The sequence below is a fragment of the Takifugu rubripes genome, chromosome 9 (assembly GCF_901000725.2).
Source record: "Takifugu rubripes chromosome 9, fTakRub1.2, whole genome shotgun sequence".
Lineage (NCBI taxonomy): Eukaryota > Metazoa > Chordata > Actinopteri > Tetraodontiformes > Tetraodontidae > Takifugu > Takifugu rubripes.
In genome coordinates, this window is record NC_042293.1 from 8,114,533 (window position 1) to 8,129,511 (window position 14,979).

At 43.1% G+C, this 14,979-nt stretch overlaps 1 protein-coding gene across 3 annotated transcripts in view; it reads left to right on the plus strand.

Moving 5' to 3' along the window:
* The window catches only part of ldlrad3 (low density lipoprotein receptor class A domain containing 3), a 41,466-nt gene that overhangs the window by 18,792 nt on the left and 7,695 nt on the right, over positions 1-14,979 (plus strand). For all 3 annotated transcript variants that reach the window (XR_964799.2, XM_029841388.1, XM_011607277.2), the window contains 2 exons: positions 2,154-2,279; positions 2,885-3,016. Coding sequence is in view for 2 of the 3 variants with exons in the window: in XM_029841388.1 (XP_029697248.1) it covers positions 2,154-2,279; positions 2,885-3,016 (258 nt within the window). In the remaining variant the exon portion in view is untranslated. The remainder of the gene's footprint in view (positions 1-2,153; positions 2,280-2,884; positions 3,017-14,979) is intronic.

The following is a 14,979-nucleotide window of genomic DNA, read 5'->3' on the forward strand; positions in this document are numbered from 1 at the left end:
TCTAATTGCTCCCAGTGTACAAAAAATGGAGAATGCCCTCAATACAAGTTATTTGATCAAGATTAAAGTGATCTTTCACTGATGACGTCATTCAACATCTGTGAGTATTGATCGGTTGGTCGATGTTCCTGCCCCCAGACCCATCTGAGAGCCCCTGGATGAGGGATCATTGTTACTCATGAACTTCCTCCAGTTTAATGGTGTCAAATTACTCATTGAAAATGAGCTCACGTGTACAGTCAATAAGCATTAGAAGCACTATTTCAAGCAGAAGGATCTCTGAGATCCTTCATTCATATACAAGCCTCTTTTTGCTCAACCAATTTTGTTTTTTTCTGAAATAACGTGTAGGTGTACGAAGGTTTGGAAGCAAATGTGATCTTGATCAAATTTCAAGCACATTCCAAAGCAAAAAAACAAATTAAAATTAAATATTGAATTGACTGAGCATTGGCTTGAAGAACCAGCAGAAGTATCTAAATATTCATAAAGGCATCACTGCACCACAAAAAGAAAGTTTCTGGGTTTTGGAGTCTTTTCCACACTCATTTTGCTCCTGTTAATTAATTTTTCAACTTCTGGCTTTAAGAACCTGTCAGCTCAGAGAATAAAGGGCCACGCATTTCCCCAAAAAGCAGATAAGTACTTATCCTCCCAAACAGCACCGCCGCACCCACCCATGAATCCCTTCATAAGTTTGCCCTTCATGTGACCTTTGTGCTAATTTGGAGCATAAACACAGGCTTATATGAAAGCTGCTAGCAGTAGAACGGGTAAAGAATTAAATGAAAACAGAGCTGCCTATCTATCCAATTTCCTACATAAATAAATTTTAGTTGGAAGCCGTATCCAGGAGTCTTGGACACACAACAAAGGAATCAGGAAATATTCTGTGCAAGACAGAGAATAATGCTGAATATTTCCTTTGTTGTTGGCCAAATAAATATTAATATCCCCCTCAGTATCTGACAGTACTGCTAATAATTGTGCTGCAAAAATGAACTCGGGACAGTTTGGGTCTCTGCTGTCCAGGGTAACACCCAACACTCCCCAGACTGCAGAGAGATTGGCCACTCTCCCCTAACTTGTTTAGGGGATTGTGTTTCATCCCGGAGACACAAAAATCAAACCCCGCATAGCTGTACTCCTCCCACCATTCTATGTATAATCACCACAATAGGAGAGCTCTACCACAATAGGCCTCTGCAGCACAGCGTATACACACGAAGGATCTTCTGAGCAAGGCTTTTAAGTCATTTGTATTTACTGGCGAGACAGAGCGGAGACTCGGTGGCTTGCTTTGAAATGTCACGTTAGCCCACTCAGTCCCCCCTCCCTTCCTGTGCGTGGGATATTCCATCCTTTCACGTGTTTACAGTGCTGTTCCAGCCTGGCATACCATCCTAGGCTATTTTAACAAGTATAATGACATGGTCGTTGCTGTAATGTTGGCATAGCTTTGGCATAATCTGGCTTTAGTGTGTAATATCAGGGCCAACTCTGCCAAAAACTAGAATTACGTTCAAAGTCATTGGGTAAGAATGCAAAAAATGTAAAAACCGTTCGTGTTTTGGTTGTTTCTTGTGTTGCCCTTGGGTCGGTGATTGGGGAAAACATTTTTAGTTTTCTTCTGATGTCCCCGCTTGCATCTCCCCGTTGTCTTGTTTGTGTCTTTGTTGTGTCGCTCACGATCGATGGGGCTGCGCTATCAAGGTTACCACTAAACAGAAGGTCCGAGGCAGTGATGTTCTGCAGGCCTGTCACTCACAGCCTCACGCCTGTCGCAAGAGATAAGTCCCGCAGCGGGCTGGGGCCGATCGATGACAGGATCCAAGAACGCTCCCTCGCATGATTAGCTTCCTTTGTTTGTAATTTGTAATTAATGGCTCTTCTCTGTTACACATAACCTGGGGACTGAAGCCATTCACATGCCCCACTTCAAAGAACGTAATAACTATACAAAAGAGATAAATTAATTGCCTGTAATTAAGCAGCTCTTGCACCTTTTCAACTCATTTATTGAATAGATGAGAGAATTTCCAACATGGAAGAGGCCATTTCAGTGCATCGTTAAAAAATGCAGGTTAGCTCAGTACAGAAATGTATATGTGTATGATTATAATATATTCACCTAACTCTCCATCTTTCCCCAGCTAAATTGAAGTCAAAGTGTGCCCCGACATTCTTCGCCTGTGCTAACGGCGTCCACTGCATCATCGGGCGTTTCCGCTGCAACGGCTTCAGTGACTGTCCTGATGGGAGTGATGAGGAAAACTGCAGTACGTATCACGTATGAAACGTCCCCCAGACGGCCTATCGCTGCCCCCTTTGCTCATCCGGATTTAGAGCCCATTGGTGATGATAGTTGTACATGCTGCCTCTGCATCCTTAGGATTCCACTTTCATTTTCAGGCTTCTGTTGTTTTAAATAAAACGTCAACAGTGACACCCAGATGTCGTCTGTCTAACAGGGCTCCCCTTCCTAATTTCTCAGTAGGTGTTGGGCATTGAACCAATCAGTCTCCCATTTTCCGGCTGTGTTTTAGCCTGAAGGGCCTGCAGATCACAAATGTTCTCTAGCCATTATAATGGAGCACAGTTCGGTGTTTCCAGCACCTATTGTGTCATCACTGGGTAATTGTCCGGATCTTCTCCCAAGATGCTTTAATTCTGACTTGTAGGGAACGAGATCTTGGGCTTTTTAGAAAAAGCAAGTACCAGATCACATGACACACTCGTTCTTCTGTGCAGCTCTTTGGCCTTGTTTTGTTAAATTGGAAATGCCGTGAGAAGTACACAAACACCTAAGTCGATAAATGAGTGCCGTGGTGCTCATGTTGTGGACATCGTTGACCTTTCCTTTGTCCCGATTCTTTCACAACAGGCAACCCGCTGTTGTGCTCGGAAACTCGCTTCAAGTGTCGAAACGGTAACTGCGTCGACCGCAGCTTCTTGTGCAACGGCCAGGACAACTGTCAGGACAACAGCGACGAGGAGCGGTGCCTAACGACAGCCGGTAAGGAAGGAGACCTTCTGTGTTTAACACGTCCACGTTTTACCTTCAACAGGGGAAGGTTGCAAAGATTGTCCAGCAGTGTTTCACACCGGAAAAAAAACAGATTTTTGTCTATGTAAACCGCACAAACACTCCAAAATAAATGTCACAAAATGAAGTGATAACCTTTTACTGACTTGGTATTGGACAGAAATAGCATCAGTATTAACCCTGGTACTGGGTCTTAATCGTTTCCATGCAGCTGTTGTCCCTACGGAACAACCGCACAACTGGTTTCTTTCATGACTCCAGCTTTGTTTTTGCCGAGGAGGCAAATATTATTTCCAGCTGCGATGTTCATGTCCTGTAACCCTGGCAACCTTGTATTGCTTTGTTTTACCTTCCTTTGCTCAGTCACTTTCTCTGCTAATTGCTTTATCAATGCTCTACAGGGCTTGGTATTTAAATAAGTCCACAAGAAAGAAAATCATGAGGGATGTAATTATTTTCCTTATTATGAGTTTGCTTCCACCCTAAATTAGTTTTCTGATTTTTTTTTTCTTTTCTAAAATCTCTTCTAAAGTTCAGTTCAGGTTCAGATTTGTGTAATTCAACACAAAAAAGTCTCAGAAATGCAACAACAACAACAACCCAAATTAGCCCTACTTCACATTCTGGCTGCTGTTCTGCTGTTAAATTAGTTTAAATGGTCCAAAACACACTGGTTAAAATATAAACAACACTAATGCAAAACACTGCAACAGCCATTTGATCTTCTTACAGGTTCATACATTTATAATAATACCTGTCAGTTTTACGCTTGACTCATAACTATCTGGGTTAATCCAACGGGTAATAACCGGCAGATCACAACAGACTGCCAGATGATTTATGAAGATTATAGTCACCCTCCAGCTTTGACAGGCTTACCTAATTATCTTTTTATATAATGACAAACCTGTATTAATCCTATATTAAGATTCTAGTACATTTTTATCTCTTTCAGGACCCACGCAGTAGACACTCACCTCTTGTGACAGTACGTATAGCAAAACTTTCAGGGAACATAATGTAAAGGTGAAATCAAGAACCTAGAAATTATAATAAATTGTTATTCATAAGTGGTTCTCTCTAGATACTGGATGTCATTAACATCCTGCCTGTGTGTTTATTAAAATTAGGGTAGATCACCCCAGTGTTCCGCAGTAATCTGTCAAAGTGACAGTTAAATCATTGTGCTCTGAATTCTGTCTTGCTGCATCCTGCTGTTTGACAAAAGACTTAAATCTGCCTCCATGACTTAATCTCATCTTTTAAAAAAACAAACAAACAAACTTGATTTTCAACAAAATAGTTTGGCTTTTATACTTTTTTTGAGAAGTGTCCAACTTCTTTTTCTATTTTTCTATCTGTGAAGTGAAGCAAACGCTGGCTTGAGACTCCATGTTGTCACTCCGGGGTGGGTCTGTGACTCTGCCTGCCTCTGTAATATGCAGAAAGCTGCAGGTGACAGATAACACACACAATATCTGTGCCGAGCCACCTGAGCAGAGCGGCTCCTACCTCACTTTCTCCGATGTGGCTTTTTACCTGTAATTACTTGCTCCGGTGTCCCCACATTTGGAGTGTTGTATTTGTATGAGAGCTCCAGCAGCTTCATTTTTCACGTATCCTGCCCTGGAAGTGTCTGATATATCCACAAACACAGCTCTTACGCTTGCACAGTTTCTGTTTTGGGGTCATGCTGGGGATCCCGTAATGGATAACAAAGATAAAAAAGGACACTGCTGTAAAGACATCAGCAAGAAGGAATGAATATCAATGCTCAGGAAGATGGAGGGATGCTAAGCGGGAAGTGATTTAATATACAGGAAGGCAGGAAGAGTGAGGGACTTTGATAAGCTCAAAGGAATGATATAACATAAGACCAACATCCATCTCAACTCAATCCCCCAAAGCTGAGTGCTTTTAACCTCAGTCAGAAATGAGATGCAACTGTGCACGTGTGGCAGCAGGGCCCATAGGACGTGGTCATTTGAAGTAAGAACTATACGGTAATCCAAATGTGAAAAAGCACATGTGTGGGTGAGCATTAAGAAAAGCATCTTGCTTAAAAGGCAGACATCATTGCCTCCCATTACAGACTGATTAAGGTAAACGGAGCATAAGTATCAGGTGGCAGGGAGAGGGTAATAATGATTAAGAGTCACGTTTCGTTTATCTGAGAACTGATTGTTTCATTACATTAATCTGCGAACTGATCTTACGCTGGCTGTAGGCGGGTGGCGTCAGTGGTTTTGTAACGTGCATGTTGAGTCCTCCAGGGTAAGTTTTCTGTGTCAACTGGACTGTTTTTCTTCTCTTGAAGATGTTCAGAACTGTAGAAGCCTTCTGGATAGAAGGTGAAACATCGTGAAGAGAAGAAAAACAGTCCAGTTGACACAGAAAACTTACCTTGGATAACTATGACCTGGATGATTGAGAATCTACACAGTCATGTTGAGCCCTCCTGCTTTCCATGGTGAGAGAATTGTGAATGTTATTGGATAGTGTTATCATTTTAATGGCCATCATAAGACAATCTGTTTATTTGCAGCAGCTATTATTCCATTTTTTTAACAGAAAATGGCTGCAGAAAGCTCTAAAACGCCGCTCCTCCATTGCACGTTACGCACATTGTTGACTTAATCGATCCCTCTTACATCGCAGTGATTCCACACAATAAAACATTGCGCAGAATAATCTATAAAGGCTTTGAACAGGCATCTAATGAACTTTGGTGTGTTTCTTGCTTTAATGTGTTCATACATTTCTTTAAAACTCATGAGAAGTTGTGGCTGTGAAGCAACTTTGCATTAAACTTTCATGATAGTTTATTCTAACACGCACATGATTTATGCCCCCACTGCTTCTCCTCCTGGCTGTTTATTTTAATAGCGTGAAATATTTGAATAAATAAAAGCCAGAGAGTCTTTTAATACATCGGGAAGACACAATTTGTGGCATATAAATGCTTTAAAAGCATCCAGCCATCAGTTAGGTTTCTCAGAACAGTGCAGCATCAAATGGGCAGAACAACATTCCTCAAATAGTATGCAGGACACATTGTTGCATTTTACAGTGTTCCTCTTTTAATGACAGCATTCCCAGGGGCAGCGTTTCTCTATCTAATGTCAGTGTAAGTCCAGACTCCTGTAGAAATGTGGATTATCTTGCTAAATGGTATAGTGTGACTGTGAGCTGCTTTGCTCTTGCATTATGAACTCCAACGCTGACCTTTTCAGTCATTCTCAAGGACCCATCAGTCACAGTGAGATGTTAGACATAATCAGCAAAGGGTGACATCTGAATTTATAACTTTTGGACTTTTTGATACGACAACAGTCAAATTAGCCAGCTTTGTTGGCACCCAGCAGTGTCCGTGCAGCCTAAACTGGTATCGGAGCACCTCCCAAATGAAAAGCAGTTTTAACCTTCAGCTTTGTTTATGAAGCACTGGTTTCACAGCAGACGAATCCATCTCTTTAATCTGAGAGGATGCTCCCTTTCCAGCAGTGAGTAATCTGCAGCCTCTTTTATATCATCCGGAGCTGGCAGAAAACCTACTTGTGAGAAGAACAATCATCATTTATACCTTTTGCATATTCAACAACCAATATTTTCAGGCCTGTAAACATTGGCTGTAAATTGATTGAACCATCTTGAACTTTTTATTGCTATCTTTTAGTTTGCTAATAGCTTCTCATTATTAAGAGGTTGTGTGGGGGTGTTGGGGTTTTAATGGCCCTTTTAGGCAGCACTGGAAAGGGAAAAGTGTGGGAGGGGGCATAAAATGGTCTGAGGGAGTGTGGGAGTGGAATGCAATGATGCCAGTTCATTAGAGCCCATGCACACTTGACAGACACAAATAGGTTGGTAGGTTTCGTACACCGCTGCCAGCAGAGCTGAACTCTGCAAGAGTTTCATTATTGCTGTTTTCTTTCACCCAAATAGTGCCCTCTCTGCGGGGGTCAGGGACCGTCAGCTGGTTTGGTAGGACTCAGGAGGCTGTTTGCAGCTGCTTGCGAATTTAAACTCGGTTTGCAACCTCCCAGTGTTGTCTATTATACAGTGCATTTAACCCACTGTTACGCCTCCCGATACTCCTTATAGTGGCCTTATATTTTCTCAACTGCTTTCAAGGTCAAAGGGCAGATTTGTAGGGTCCCTCGTGGTTGTGGTGGATTCTGGAAGCTGCAGCAGTTCAGGGGCTTTAGCAGTAAGCCTGTGACTGCGTTTGGGTTATAACAACTGTCTCTGCACACTTTCTCAGCACAACTTACATGCAAGTTCTGACTGAGGCTCCAGTCCTGCTGTCTACAGGAGGAGTTGATGTTCTGCTGTTATGTTAAACATAAAGATATACTCGTGTCTCCAGAAGTTAGATCCTTTCCAACCACCTCAGTCACCAGATCTAAACAGTCCCATCAGTTCTGTTGCTCGAGGACCTTACTGCCGGTGATTGTAGCCTCTCCCAGACTGAATCCTTTAAATCATTTTCAGCTAGTTGGTCCTCATATGGCAACTCTAAACAAACATCCATCTTCTGAAGCTGTTCTCATCCAGTCACCATGTTGAAGTTGCTGAAGTTACAACCGGCAGCCAAGAGAAGAATTTCTCTCCAAACAATGGCTCTACTGTTAGCGTTTGCAACCGTTCTGCAATGAGTGTTCCTATTTCTCCCGCATGTGTGTGTATATCAGTGTGTGAAGTGGACATGTATATGTATGTGGGGATTGTGCCTTTTATTCTCTGCTCTTTAGGTCCAAAGTGGAAGCCACTTGTTTTTCAAGGGGTCTACATAAAAATAGCAATAGTCCCTGCATGCATTTGCATCAATTACTGCCTTTTCTCTTTGTGCATGGATGTAATTGTATTAAGCAGCAGATGTGTTTTTCTTGTTTTGCTATCGATGGTACTTCTTCGAGAAAAAATAACTAATTAATGATACCACAAGAAAACAGAGTTGAATGTGTGTGTGTTTTTGAGGTCTCAGTGTATATATGTCATAGGTACATGTGTCAGGGGATTGTAGAAAGAAGGGAATGCTTAAACAGAAGGAAGGAAATGGAAGAGGGCCCTCGAGAGGAAAGAGGGACAGCATGTCAGAGAATTGCGAGATAGAAATGTTGGTGGGGGGGTGGGCTGGAATGTGGGATTAAAATAGATCAAAATGTGAGTGTGAAGACAATAGAACAGGAGAGGAATGAAAAACACAAGGGAGAGAGCGATGGCAAGTGAGAGGCGCAGTGATGGAGATGAAGGATGAGGTGGAGTGGCACAGCCATAAAGAGGATAACCCACCAGCTTTATTGTATACAGAAGGACTGGAAAACGGTGGGAGACTGGAGCAGATAAATGATGGAGGTAGAGAAGGGGTCATGGGTCATACAGAGGAAAAGACGAGTGATGAGAATGAGAGGTTTGCAGATCTGTATGGCACGCAAGTACCACTGAATGATAGCAGGATATAAAAGAGAGAAGGAAGAAATAAAAATTCAGCCGTGTGAAACACGCCGGGGGGGTGGAAGGAAGAGTGAAACGTACTCACGAGATTTAAGAGGGTCGTACTCGAAGCGCGGTGATTGAGTAGGAGGCCTTGATTAGTCTCTGCATGCTACAACGGTCTCATTCATGGTAATTGCTGGCTTCTGCACTGTAGTTCTAAACTAATGTCTTCTTTTCTCGTTATTAGTCCGTCTCAGTCACCCTGCTCATGTACCATTACCCTGCCATCAACTCTTCGGGCATCTTGCTTGCATCTCCGCTCTTCTCTCATTACTTTCCCCCCTCACCGTTGCCTCCGCCCTAGTCTATTCAGACTTTCCCCTCTTACGTTTCTTCTTAGATCTTTTGTCTTTCTGGGTGTAATTGTCATCTGAGGCTGTGCGATGGACCCGATAGATGCACATTAAAGCCATGCTGGAGCAAGAGGGAGACAGCGTTGTGGAGTGGAGAGTGGAGATATGCTTAACAATAGAACTGAGGATTTTCTTTGCCTTTTCTTGGTCCGTTTCTGAAGCCGCTGTGTTTGGAGAGACTGCACGGAAAGCAAAGACAAGTGTCCTGGCAGGGACAGTGGGCGTGCTGGAACATTCACAGTGCACAGAAGACGCTGCTTGGGCCGCAGTTGTTGCTATAAGCCGTAAACAATGAAACAATCCTCAATAAAAAAGAAATGTATTATTAATAAACTGTCATCATGAATATGCAACAGGAAAAGACTGATACATATTTCACATCCATTCCTTCAGTGCAGTAAAAATGTGCCAAAGGTTTGTGAGAATGTGTGTTTATGGGTTTAGACGTGAATCCAATTGAGCTATCACTTAATATTTGAAACAATATCTCAATTTCAGACTATTTCCTCAGGCCCTCACTGATTTCTCAGTAATACAGTGGGGTGTTTTGTACCTACATGGGCGTGTTCCTGAGAGACTGATCTGAAAAGATTTCCTCCGCGCTGGCCCAGTTTCTCTGAGCAGCAGTTCTCAGAAGCGTTTGTATTCAGATTTCACCAAGTCTGCATTGTGATTTTGTTGGAGTTGACTTTTTTCCTGTTTCCACATTGCTTTAATTTTCATTCCTTTCCAGGAATCGCCACAGCACATTACAGAAGCTCTCTTCAGAAGAGCCACATTTTGCATACAGAACAGAATAGACCAGTTTGGAACTCCGAACATTTTCTGCTTCTCTGTCTGAGTCATATCTGATTTTCATCAGATAAGATAGTAATTTAAAATACACGGCCTACCACAAGCCGCTGAGCAGCTTTTTATTTTTTTATGATGGGTTTTATGGATCAGGGAACGAGCATTCGCAAGAAGGCTTTGTTTTTTAATTCGATTTCTGTAAATAAAAAATAAAAGGTTGCTATTTGGTTTGAAAAGGTTTTCTGCTATGTTTCAACATTCGCCGCTGTGCTGGACATGCAGTAAAGTGAGTGCGCGTTGAATTAGCACAGTGCAATCCCACTCTGCCACCAGTTCTTCTTGTATCAGCCTAATATTGTTTGATTCAGCCTGACCGACATTGTTTTGACGTATTTCATTAATGGTAGAGAGGACGGCTGATGCTCGCGCTGATAAACACGCCCTCTTTAGAGCAGACCAGCAGGAATGTGTTGGGCTAACCTTCACTTTCACTATGCTCAGTTGTTGCTTTGAGAAGCCGGCGACAATATTCACTGATATTATAGCTTGTTTCAGAGCACCTAAGATGCCGACCACCCTCTTTAGTCGCGCTAATTTAATTTTCTGTCTCCAGTTTCTCTCAGCTCTTAAAGGAGCACAGCAGCAAAGGATGATCAGCATTAGCAACGCCTGTTTGTGTCGTATCATGTAACTGTCGATGCATGTGTTGAAGATTGCGTCAGCCCATGATAAAGGCTATTTATTTAGGTCCATGATGCAAATGGATGCTCAAGGAGAGGGAGACGGGAGGAAAATCTGAAATGCCGCGCAAGTAGCGATGGGGAGCCAGGACCCCTGCTGAGATTATTTTTTTCCACCCCGCTGGCTATTTTTATATTCTTTTCAGGTTCCATGCATGTGTTGCCTTTTTTTTTTTTTAAACTTGATTGCCCCCTCGTGCCATCTGAAGCACCAAACCTGGACCGCTCTTATCTCTGACTTCCAGGTAAAACCGTCCTTTCACCACATGGTTTCTTCTAACCATGTTGTCACTTGGAGCAAATATTTACAAGCTGCTGAAATGAGCCAACATGTTGCACCTTTTATCACTCGGACGGATGCTATCGGTGGCTGAATGCTGAGGCAGATGCAAAAGCCTTAACCTTCAACAGTTGTTTGTTTCCTTTGTTTGGCTATGATAAAAGATGCATGGGCTCTTGCTCTTCCTCCAGCCTGACCAGAGCTTTTGTTGGAGGGGAGGGGGATTACATGGTAGAGTGCCTATCGAGGGTCCTGCTCCGGACAGCTATTGTGCAGGCAATGGTGTTGCAAGACGCTCGGTGGTGTGGATCTTTGCAGGGTCTCTCTCTCTGGATTTGCTCTCTGAGCTCACATTTATCATAACTTGGTCTGCAGGAATAAAGCGTCTGTCTCCTCATGATAGCAGATAAGCTTGTGTTCCTGTGTCTTTGTGAACGCGCAGACTTCTCCTGAATTGAACTTTTGTGTTAGATGCTGAGGTGAAAGCTTTGGAGTTTCAACCTATAAAATACTAGGTGTTTGTCTTTAATTCACAGTTTGAAAGAAACACAAACGCACTTCAGGAAGAACAACGGCGAGCTCTTCTTTTTGACATGCTGGCGGCGTTTAATTATTCAGCAGTAATTGGATTTCACCTCCCAAGACAATACAGAACATTCTGACAGGCGTGTTTGTTTAGTGCAGCTCTGTGTAGGAGAGTGCTTAATGCAAACCTTTTCTTTGTGTCAGAATGTCACCTTTTGAACCAGCCTTAATCTCATCTGAAAACCTGCTTGTCACTGAGACAGATGCAGCGGGTGGACCCGTTAGTGGCACGTTCAGATTGAGCGGCGACTTAAATCCCACTTAGAGCATTGACAAGCTGATTCTCACTTCAATATAGCAACATTTCGGATTAGGTCAAGGTAACGCAACAAGTTTGTGTCACAGTGGAAACTGGGCTATGCCGGAATGAACGACAGACTAGCTTGCAGCAAGATCCACGTTGAAGTCCTCACAGATCTGTAATCCTCTCTTTGAGAAAATAATAGATCAGTTTGGTTGTCACTTAAAGGTATAACGCCGATCTTTAGATTTACATTACACGTTCTAGTTTTAAACATTGGTTTTAATTGAAGTGGCACTATTGTTCACTATTGTAGGAAAACTTTCTGTTTCTGTCTCAGCACTAAAACTTTGAATAGGTGGCCCTGAACTCGTTATTTTCCTCCAAGTAACCTTGCAGTGTACTGCATCATTTGCAGAACAGCTCAGGCTTATCCTCCTTTTAGCTGCGCAGCACGCTCAGTCTCCTCTCGCCCTTTTTTCTTAGTGTCTGCGGTACTTTTGCCTGACTTGACTATTTAAACACCTCTTAAAACACATCTTTTATGAGTCACCTGCAAAGGAAAGTGTTTGTAATAGAATATATTTTAACAATAAATGACATCTGTGGCACTATCCTGAATTAGGACACGAAAGGCAATAGATTGCTTTATATGTCCGTTATATGTTTTTGCACGTAATTTCATAAACACCCTTTTAATAAATATGTAATATAACAAATGTGGATGCCTGGATCAGGAGCATCAGTGAGGCTGTCAGATCAGCTACATCCTCAGCGACTCCTGGATCCACCTGCTGTGTTGTCAGATTGGCTGTAGGCTACAGTTTATAATAGCCTCCTCCGAGGTGGCTGTTGGAAGCCAGCTGATCACAATGGCGCAGAACACACTGCACGGCGCCGCACAACGCCCCAGTCGCAACACTCTCCTCAAGTGCTGATTTTGGGCTCCGCCTGCTTGTTCACATGTGTCAACCGTGAGCACCGTCTAATTCCGCTCTCAGGTTAGTCTCCGCCCCTTCCCAGCTCACCTTTCATCCACAAAGGACGGTTGCCATGGTGATCGTAGCCGGTTCAGTGGTAGTCAAAGGCAGTCCGTGATCCCAAACACATCTTTCACTCCATTTTTTTCCTTTTGCAACACTTCAGTCACAGGAGGAGAAACCAGAGACTCATTTCTGCACCTCAGCAGGAGCCTGAAAGATGTCACAAACACAACAAAGCACGTCTCATCTTTGTTGGTTTACAAAGTTGGATACACAAGCAGAGCTGATAATCACAGGCCGACTTTTCTCCAGCTTTCTAAAGCTTCTAGCAGCTCTTCTAAATCACCGCTCTCCCGGCCCATTTAGCAGTGGCAACAATAAGTTGCTTTCATTGCTGCTGTTGTTGTGTCCCTTTGGTTCTATTTGCTAACTGGTCACAGTTGAAATGCATAAATCTTTGAAGAATGCTTTTCTAAGACCAAGTTGCTAACACATTCTGGTACAAATGGATCTGTTTGTTACCATCAGTCATTTAAAACATCTGGTGGCAGCCTCTGTTATTGCATCGGCCCGCCGTGGTGGTTAAATGAGGCTGTTCGGACCTGTGTGGACGTATGAGGGCAAATGCTGTCAAATAGAAAAAGTTCAGGTCTCAAGATGCTAAAAGCGAAACATAAAGTCTTTGATTCGCTACAGACTGGAGGATGTCGTGATTTCTATATTGGTGATATCCAGAGGTTGACAGTGTCCCGGTATAACAATTTGTAACAAATCACGTTGAATCGTAAATTTCGTCCCCTGAATAGTGATTTTATTTGTAGTTGTTCATCTCCTCTCGTCTTGTTCCCTCCACTCTCCCCCTCCATACTCTTGAATGTTATTCCACCAATTAACCCTTCCCCCCCCCCCACTCATCCAGGAGCCCACACTGAGCTGTGACCGAGCATTATGAGGGGGGCTGATAGTGCCAAGCAATGAAGCGGACAAGTTATTACAAGACAGGCAAATCAAGGCCTGATGAAGCATGAAAATATTCTTTCCCCAAAGCGCCACTCCAATCCACATAGTGGGAGATTTGCAGACAGAGAGACTCACGTAGAGCAAACAAATACAAACCAGGGACTACTTCACCCCTCACATCCATTAAAACTAAAGAATTACTAGTTATTTTGTAAAATAGAGGAAATAGCAGGACCAGTCTGACAGCGTAGGAAAGGGATATTAATAATGGGGTGGGGAAGGAGCCGGAGCAGCCCTGTAACAGAGAGCTTCACTTGCCTTCCCTGCATCTCCCACAACGGCAGCCTTCATTTTATCAATCTGTCTCTTCCCACAGGGGGGAAGTTGTTTTGGCATGGAAGGCTTATTATAAACATCAGCCTCAAAGACAGGACAGAGCGGGTGTAAATGCACTAAAGTAGCACATCAGAGGAGAGCAGGTTTGAAACCAAATAAAACACGATTGTCAAGAGTCTGGATGCGGCTTTTTTTTAAAGCTACAAAAGGTCAAAGGTTATTAATCAGCACGCCAGCCCATTTTACAAGAGCGTTTAAAGGGGAGGTGTAATATCTGGGAATATCAGCCTTAAACTGGCATCCAGTTGGAAGCATGTGACAGCGTTATGGAATGATGTAACGAGGCTGTAATATTATCATTAAGCAACGGCAACGAACGCATTCGTTAACTGTCTACAGTCGGCTCCACACAAACGAGAGGAGCCTGCTGCTGGTATTAATGTAAGGCGTGAACAAACGCTGAGACTCAATCACGGGAAGTAACGGCCGCGCCGCGTGCAAGGTTAAAACGGCGTTGTGGGGAGACGTGACAGGGCTGCAGGGTTTTGGTTTGTGGGGAGGTTTTACAAAGTCCAACCATTATTCTGAGTGAATTAAAGAAAGAGGCGCGGCTTCTTTATTTCATTGGCATTCTGCAATCTGATTGGAACAAGGGCTAATCTGGCTAAATGCTCTGTTAGACCACATCTACCATTGATTTAAACTGTAGATAAAGTACACCCTGGTGTGGCGCAGGGCGTTTGGCTATACGTCTCATCTATAAGCTGCTGCATGGAGAAATGCATAGGAAAAGCAAGCGTAAAAACATGCTGGGGCGGCGACAAGTCCCAGACAAGAATGCAAATGAACATTTTATCTATCTCTGGGTTCTTATTATCCTCGACTGTACAGCAGTGAGAGGCGCTGCTGCACTCAGGGGCTATCAGCTCGCTGAATACAATCACTACTGGAAATGCACTTTGACTTCAACAGGAACTATAAATCAGCAAAGCCGTTGGCCTCCATTAGGTCCACAAATCACAGTAATGAAAGCTGCTGTCATCCATGAAGGCAATACTAATTTTGAATAAAAGGAGGACAACGGGACATTAAAAAAAGAGGGAAAATCTTGATGTTGTCCCATTTTAGAGGTATTATGTCATTAAGAGCTCCACTTTGGAGTGGCAG